Source organism: Lipotes vexillifer, unplaced genomic scaffold (assembly GCF_000442215.2).
Source record: "Lipotes vexillifer unplaced genomic scaffold, Lipotes_vexillifer_v1.1 scaffold412, whole genome shotgun sequence".
NCBI classification, from domain to species: domain Eukaryota; kingdom Metazoa; phylum Chordata; class Mammalia; order Artiodactyla; family Lipotidae; genus Lipotes; species Lipotes vexillifer.
The window spans coordinates 982769-991245 of NW_006798464.1; the positions used below are offsets into that span (position 1 = coordinate 982769).

General features: G+C 56.5%; 1 protein-coding gene across 1 annotated transcript; it reads right to left on the reverse strand.

The window, feature by feature from the left end:
* Positions 1-2587: 2587 nt before the first annotated feature.
* MESP1 (mesoderm posterior bHLH transcription factor 1) lies at positions 2588-3716 on the reverse strand. The gene is made up of 2 exons (XM_007470525.1): positions 2988-3716; positions 2588-2662 (listed from the first exon to the last, which is right to left on the reverse strand). Exons 1-2 carry the CDS (start codon positions 3714-3716, stop codon positions 2588-2590), a joined length of 804 nt encoding a protein of 267 aa, XP_007470587.1.
* Positions 3717-8477: the final 4761 nt, after the last annotated feature.

An 8477-nucleotide genomic window follows, 5' to 3' on the forward strand; every position in this document is an offset into this window, starting at 1 on the left:
GGCGGATCCGCAGGCCAGGCCTCTGATGCCATCCTCCCCCTCCTCCCACTTCTAGCAGGACGGTGCCCAGACCGTTCTGGACCAGCCCCAGGTGAGGTGATGCGCCACCTAGCACCCTCTGTCCTTGCTCAGCTGTCGCAAAGGCAGTGCACCATCGGGGAAGCACACAGGCAGGCCCTAGAGTCACACCCGCGTCCCAGTCCCAGCGTTGCCCCTGAATATCCGCACGGGCGTGTTAGTTAGCCTCTTCCTTCCCTAACTGCGCATCCTCAAGATGGCCCTGCTAACTGGGGTTAGCTCACAGGTTAGCAGAGAACTGAGAGCGAGCACTCGCCCAGGGCTCACCTACCTGGACGCTGCTTGGTCCTCCTCCCGCTGGGTGTGAGTGCGGCCAGCCCAGGAAGGGGGTGGGGGCGTGGGAGTGGTGGGAGGCGCTCCCTTCCCATCTCCAGACCTCTCTTATTAACAGGGACGTGCTAATGAAAATTCACACCCAGGTGCTAATAAACAGTGGGCCGCTCCTGGGCTCCGAGAGCGAGGGGAGGCTCTCCGCAGGGGAGGGGCTGGCCGAAGAGCCCCACTTATCTGTGAAAAGACTTGCTAATAACTTTAATTCCCCGTCCTAAACCACGGGGCCTTTGCCATGTAAATAGATTTTCTAAACTGGGCTGGGTCCTGGAAAAGACTTCCCGTTCAGCTCCTTAGGGCTCTGGGAAGGGAGAGCGCGTTGGGGGTGGAGGTGCGGGAAAGGGGGCGGATCAGCGAAGGCGTGAGGTCCCGCCCCGCTACAGGGCCTCTGCTTTTGGATGGCACTCTCTGCAGCCAAACGCTGGCCAGGGTGCGTCTGGGCTTCTGAATTATACACAGTGAGTCCCCCACCCCACTCTGAATTACTGCCCCTCCTGGCCTGGGCCAGAGCACTGGAAATGATCTCCAAAGTGGTTTCAAAACAAACCTATCAATATCAATGGATAAATAAACAGTGGTATATCCATACAATGGAACAGCATTGAGCAATAAAAAGAAACAAAGTACCGATACATGAGAAAATATGATGCTAAGTGAAAGATGCAAAAGGCCTTATGTTATATAATTCCATTCATACTAAATGTCCAGAACAGGCAAATCTATAGAGATAGAAAGCAGATGAGCTGGCTGGGGTGGGGAGTGGGGGAACGGAATCATGGGGAGTCACTGTTAATGGTTACAGGGTCTCTTTCGGGGGGTGATGAAAATGACCCAAAATTAGACAGTGGTGATGATTACATAACTGTATGAATATACCAAAACCATTGAATTATGTATTTTAAAAGAGTGAATTTTATGGTACATAAATAATATCTCAATAAAGCTCTTATAAAAAATGCCAAGGCCAGTATTTCAAAGATGCTTGAGCGGGTCAGAGGGGAAGAACTGAGTATCCATAGATGGCTGAGGAACCCTTGGACAGAGAGGCTACACCCCCTTAACCCACCTCACCACCCCCCAGGCTTGACTGCTCACCAGACCCCCTGACTGAGGCCAGGCTCCTTCAGGGCTCAAGGCTCCCCCTTCCCCACACAGCACTTCCCTAACCTGAATCCAAGCCTGGTTCCAGGTCAGCTCTGTGGATTTGGATGCAACCAATGGACCTCTCATCTCACCCTAGCCAGGCCTCTGGGAGGTCACAGTTACTTAAACTTGGGGCTGACCACTGATATTATTTCATGTCTCTAAACCACACAGGAGAGAAACCAGAGTGAAGGGAGATGGGAAAATCCCAGGGTCCAGGCCTAACGCTCCAGCACAAGGGGAATAAGGACTTGGGACACATGCAGTGAGCCCTTGGGGCTGGTGTCCCCTCAGACCCCAGAATGAATGGAGCTGGCAAAACTCTATCAGAGCTGAGAGCCCGGATTCTGAAGTCATACCTAGGCTTGAGTGCTGACCCTTGGCTTATCCTTCTGCAAAATGATTACTTAGGTATGAAATGTGTAAAGGACCTGGTGCACAGTAAGTACGCACTAATGGAAATGCATTTTCTACAGAGATATTTGGTTTTATTCAGCTCCCCACCAGATTCAAAGAAAAGATGGACAGACTCCGCTCGCTGCCACTTTCTCCATAGAATCTCCTCCCACCTCAGGCTAACCCATCTGGAACAGGAGGTGCTAAGCCGGGGCTGGGGAAAAGGAGGAAGGGGTCTGAGCCTGTGTGCTTTGGGGGCTGAAGACTGCAAGAAACCCTCCCAACTCTCCTACGTCCTTCAGAGGAGAAGAAGGGAGCTTTGTGCCCCTGTAAAGAAAGAAGAACTTGCCAAGTGACACCAGCACAAAATTTATTCACAAATAAATAAACACGTACTAGGCAGAGCCTCCTGCCTGCCTCAAAGTGTCTACCCTCTGGGTCCCTCCATCACGGGAGGGGTTGGGGAAGTCCGTCCTGGGTGGGGACAGGCTCTCCCTTTCAGCAATGCGCATGCCAGTATCGCCAGTGCCCTCTTCCAGGAAAGGGAGTCTACAGCGGGACCTCTTCGAAGGCTCAGAGGCCAAAAAGGCGTCGGTCCTCACAGAACAGGGCGCCAGATGTCCGCCGTCACTTCAACTACTCAGGCCGGCGGCCACTCCAGGGGCGAGAGGGGCATCCAGGTCTCCAGCAGGGCCAGTACGTCGCCGGGAAAGAGCTTGAGGAGAGAGGGAACAGCGAGGCCCTCAGCGTTGGACACCGAGCGTGGGTGTCCGCCTCGCGAGCTCCACTTTCAGGGCGCCTCTGGCGGGGAGCGGGGCCCCGCCCCCTGCGTGTACTCTCCCTCCCCTCGCCGCTCGAGCGCCCCGGGCACACCAACTCTGTTGCTCCGGAGGGCGAGCAGGCGAGGCCGGGCCGTCAGTGGAGAAGCCGCACGGGGGCTGGTCCCCGCAGTGCGCGCCGGGGGCCGCGAGACAGTAGGTAGCGCCATCCACTACTGCGCCGCGCCCGGAGGGAGCTCCGCGCGGGAAGGAAGTACTAACCGGAGATGAGGGGCTTGGCTCCATCGCCGGCCCTTCCGGGCACGCCGCCTCGTTGTAAAGCACCGGCGGATCGCGCGGCTCGGGCGCCGCTAGGGCTCCGGGGTATGCGGGCGGGGACCCCCAGGACACCACGGCGCTGGCGGCTGAGCCCAGGTCTGGGCCGCACGCCTGTGCCTGAGTCTGCATCTGCGTCTGCGTCTGCGTCTGCGCCTGCGCGGGGCCGCCGTCGGGGCACAGCGGGCAGCCTCGAGGGAGCGCCGCGTAGCTGTGGCGCCGGCGCCGGCGCTGCAGGCTCTCCTCGCTGAGGCCCAGCACGGCCGACAGGTGGCCGATGTAGCGGATGGCCAGGCGCAGCGTCTCGATCTTGGTCAGGCTCTGGCCGGCGGGCGCCACGGACGGCGGCAGAAAGCGGCGCAGCTCGTGCAGGGCGCGGGCGAGCGTGCGCATGCGCAGCTTCTCGCGCTCGCTGGCGCTCTGCCGCTGCCCGCTGCCTAGGCGGCTGCTGCGGGCGCCGCGCCTCCCCGCAGTCGGGGCGCGGAGGGCGGCGCTGGTGACGGGCCTCCCGGGGCTAGACACGGGGCTGCCGGCCAGGGCGCTGCCCCAGGAGTCCGGGGACGAGGCGGGCGAGCAGCCACAGTCCCTGTTGGAGGCCGGCGGCGGCCGAGCTGGGCCCCAGCCCGCGGAGAGGATCCAGGACTCAGAGAGCGGCGGGGGCAGGGACTGGGCCATGGCAGCGCCGGCGCGTCTGGGGGCCGGCGGCCAGCGACAGCTTTATCCTGAGCCCGAGGTGTGAAGTGGCCCCTTCCAGGCCGCATCAGCACTTCAAAGCGGGCTCGGGGCCTGGTGGGGGCGGGGCTTGACCCTTTGAACCAACGGGGGGCGAAGGTGTCTGCCCGTTGGCCGCGCCAGGTTGGCCCCTCCTGGGTCCTCGCATGCGCACCTGACCCAGACACTCGGGCCTCCTGCCTGCGCCAGTGCCTGGCGCTGTCCAGGGTGTTGGGCCAGCTCAGTAGGTTAAAGGAAGCGAGGTCGGGGAACTGGAGGTTCAGTACTTAGGTTTGGGTCTGCCTTCACCTGTTGGGGACCTTATGCAAATTCTTAAGTTTTCTTGAATCTTCGTTTCCAGTTTGAATGATGGGAGCCTCAGGGCATAGTGCAGCCAGGTCTGTGGACTCGTATAGTGACCAGGAGTGGGGCACTGATTCCTGCCAGAGGCTAGAGTAATCCGTTCCTCCTCTGAGGCAGGTTGGTCCTGGGTGCACCCTTCCCTGGTGGTAGTGAGTGGGAGGGACAAGGCTACCCTAGGTAAATCCAACAAGCTGGCTGAATCTGGGCAGGTTGCTGGACCGTCTGAGTGGAGGGAGAGGAAGCCTGCTGCCCTCCAGGCCACCTTCAGCCTGGCAGGATTAAGGGCTCGGCCTGTTGCCACAGCTGCCACCACTTGCCTCTAGCTGGTATTCTGCCACTTTGGGGCAGGTATAACGGGCCTTGCCAATGAAATGTGAGTGCAAATGACACAGAAAAAAAGCATTTAACAAAATTCAGGGGAATTCCCTGGTGGTCCAGTGGTTAGGACTGGGCTCTCTCACTGCTGTGTTCAATCCCTGGTCAGGGAACTAAGATCCCACAAACCACAGAGAAGCCAAGAAAAAAAAATCAGCACCCCTTCATGATAAAAATTCTCAGCAAACTCAGACTAAAGGAGAACTTTCTCAGTCTGATGGAAAGCATCTACAAAGAAGCTACAGCTAACAGCATACTAAATAGTGAAAGACTGAAAGATTTCCCCCTAATACTGAGAACAAGGTGAGGATGTCTGCTCCTACCCCATGCCTCTTCAACGTTGCCGGGGCGGGGGGCTTGTGCAGTAAGGAAAGAGAAATAAAAGGCTTACAGATTGTAAAGGAAGAAATAAAACTCTATTTATGGACGTGATTGTCCACATGGGAAATCTCAGAGAATCTACTATATTGCCTGCCTGACCCCTCAGGTTTGAGCTTGCACATTGTCAAAATAGCCGCTTCATGCATGGATGTCTGTTCTCCAGCTAGACTGTGAAGTACCTGGTGTCTGGTATCATGTCTTCAAAAGAAGTGGTTAAAAAAAAAATTAAAAAGAAGAAGAAGTGGTATCTAGGGTCTCTTTCAGTGCCGGCGGTCTACTGTTTTGCATCCCCCATGGCTTCCAGTTCTGTGAGATTGATGGCTGAGCTGGTTTGTAGCAAAGAAAGCCAAGTGGCTTGGTACCTTCTTCCTGGGCATCTCTGCTCACCACCTCCTCCCTCCCCTTGTCTCTTTTTTTTTCTACTGCCCTTGGCCTTTTCTAACACCCTCTATACCCTCTACCCTGCAGTCTGTCTCAGCAGCCCCAGATGCTTATGCCCATGGTCACATCCAGGACAGGCAATGCCAACCCACCATTGGGGAAAAGGGGAGGAGCCCACTCCATGGGCACATGCCATGGGACCCTGTGAGAGCCTGGCCTAGGCCTGCAGCTGTCAGCAGGGTCTGCCCCTTCTGGACCCTGGCCGATGGATGCCTTCCTGGGGTTCCATATCCAAGCCAATAACCTGGCATTAGAGCCCAGTGATGGTCCCTTTGATCCACTGGACCAGAGCTAACAAATGGTGAGAATTGGTTGTGCACCCAAGCAGGGGGAGGTGCAGCCTAAAAGCTGGACAGGCAGGAGGGGTGGGATCTCAGAGGGCTCTGGGCATTCTGTTGCCAACCTCTGAATGTCAAAAAATTCCTCCAATTCCCACATGATTCTGATTTCCACTTTGTAGCTCATAATTGAGAAAACTCAGAATGACAAAAAACTCCTAGACAATCAGCCACCCTTTTGTTATACTGTTATACATTTGAAAATATAATATACGCACATGATTAAAAGTTGAACAAGTACAGAGGGTATAACAAACCTCTTTGCTATTCTCCGTCTGAGGCCTCCAATTCCCGGTCCAGAGGAAACCACCATTCCTGGTTTGTGGGCAGCAATGCTCTGAAGTGAAGTTTTATTTTATTAAGTACAAAATCAACTAGACATTCTTTAAACAAGAGGCCATATGTGTGGGAGGCAGACTGTTTATCCTGAAAACACAGCTCTGGGCCCTGAGGATTCTCAGATCTGGGACCAAACAGTTAACATTCATTGCTCACTTACATGGGAGCCACTGAGAGATCTGGAACAGGAGAGAAACGCCATGAGAGAGGGTTAAAAAGACCCAGGTGTGTCTGTGGAGGCAAAGAACTCACAAAAATGGCATGAGAGGCAGGGCAGATGGGAGGGTTCCACCCCCAACTCCAGTCCTTCAGTCTCCAGCCCTAAGGCTGACAAATTGGATGTGCCACGTGGGAGTCCCTCCCTTTCCTGTTGCCTCTGAGTCTTGGGGCCCAGAGTGTGCAAGGGCTGTGGTCAGTGGGCCTGATGAAGCCAAGTGGGGGCAAAGGGGGGACCCCCAACCTGGGCTCTACCCCCTCCCGTCAGCTAGCCTCCCTCTTCCCTTGCCCCCATGCCTCTCTCACCTTTGATCTCCTTATCGCCAGCCTCTCCGGTGGCTTCATTAGGGAGCTGCCCCAGTTAATGAGTTCTCCGGGCTGCACGGCCCACACGCCCTCCTGCTGGGGTGAGGACTTCACACCTCTGGGGCCTGTGTTTTGACAAGTGCCGGAGCCAGTGGCTCTTGCTCCCCTGGCCCGAGCCTGCCGTCGCCTGCCAACGTGTAAGGCTGGGAAATGAGGCCTTGGGGCAGCCCCACCAAGCGGAGGTGAGATTTCAGTCGGGGTCCTTGGCCAGGGTGGGGGCAGGCAGGACAGGGCAGCACCCTCTCAGGCTGGGGCCCCCGGTCTCAGCCTTCCCGCTAGGAACCAGTCAGCTTCCTCAGGCCAAGCCTGGGTCCTGGGCGCTCTCCCCCTCCCACCTCCCGGCCTCAGCGCCCTCATTTTCCTGGTCAGGCCCTCTGACATAGGAGTGCTAATCAAAGGTGCAATGTCAGTACTGCCCTTGCAGCCCCTAATCCCCATCCCCTCGGGAGCCAGAGGCCCCAGGAGAAGGAAGCAGCTCTCTGCTACCGCCAGCCTGTTTGGCATCAGCAGGCGCACCTCCTGGGAAGCTCCTAATTTGGGTGTTTCCTATTGCCAGGGATCTTCCCACCACACCTCGGCACCAGCCTGAGAGGCAAGCCCTTTCAGGGGAGCGATTGTTATTCATGAAGTCCCCACCTTTAGACAGCCTAGGACACCCCTCTGGGGTGTGGCCAGTGTGGCTTAGAATAGAACCCCTGCCCTGCCATGTACCACTTGTGTCACTTGGGTAACTCACTCTCCATCTCTGGGCCCCAGCCTCTGCTTCTGTGCCATGAGTAATACCTACTGTGCTGACGTGATGTGGGTGTCATTGCCTTGCTTTGTAGTTAAAGACACGGAGGAGCAGAGCAGTGGTCCTATGTCACATGGCTAGTAGGGGCAGAGCTGGGATCCATTTGGCTCTGTCTGGGACCAAAGCCCGTGTTCTGTCCTACCACCAGCTCCCCTGTCTCCTCTGGAGGAGTTGATTGGCTCCTTTCCTCCTAGAGGGCTGCCTGGAGAGTGAGGGTGCTGAGGTGGGGACGACGCCCCATAGTCCCCAAGCCTCCATGAAACCTCACTACAAGTCACTGGGACCTGTTGAGATGTAAAAAGAAAAACGTTTCCAGACCCAGGCTGGAGCTGCTTGAACCAGAATCCCTGGAGGAGATTCTGGGTATGAAAAGTAAAATCTCCCAAGAATTATGATCCTTGGCCACTTTTGAGAAGCAATGCCCTATAGTGAGCACCCCCCAATCCAGAGAGTGGAAAAGGCACAGGGAGTGCCCAGCCCCCGACCATGGAGCCTAAGCCCCACTGGGTCGTGGATAGATGAGGCCGTGCTTGTGCTGGAGAGAGGGCAGCAGCCACCTGGAGCCCAGAGCAGCCAGAGGGCCCGGCAGGAAGGCTCCCGACTTCTCCTCCACCTCCCTCCTTCCCCATCAGCCTCCCAGCTAAGGCCCCGGAAGCTCCCAGGAAGCCCCTTCCAACTGAGATCAGCCCCTCTCCTCACACCTTTAGCTCCTGGAGCCACTGAGTTGGCAAGCCATATGGAATAGATTATTCTGGACCCATGATAATCTGATTATCCTGGTCATGGATCAGCTGGATGCGCAGCCAGTGGAAGTCACAGGAGGCAGAGGGGTGACAAGGAGGGAGGGGGTGGGAGGAAAGGAGAGAGATTTGTCAGATTCCGGGAAAGGCTCCAGAGGAAGTGCCAGAATCTCCCCTGTTCTGGGAGCTGGGCTGAGAATGCAGGGTAAGTAGACTGTGCCTTTCTCCTAAGGGGTGTCACATTTATGCTCCTTCACTTCATCTGGGTAAGTGGAGGAGGGTCTAAGCCTTACAGTGAAACATGGGGAAACTGAGGCATAAAGGGGTTAAGTAGTTGAACCAGCCCAGAGCAAAGATGTAGACATGTGAATGT

What these genes read in the sequence shown, in the direction of transcription:
- MESP1 (XM_007470525.1), bottom strand. Translation starts at nt 3,716, where the DNA reads ATGGCCCAGTCCCTGCCCCCGCCGCTCTCTGAGTCCTGGATCCTCTCC. An exon ending in AGCCAAGCCCCTCATCTCCG is followed by an intron (nt 2,663 to 2,987) that starts GTTAGTACTTCC and finishes TCTCTCCTCAAG; the next exon opens with CTCTTTCCCGGCGACGTACT.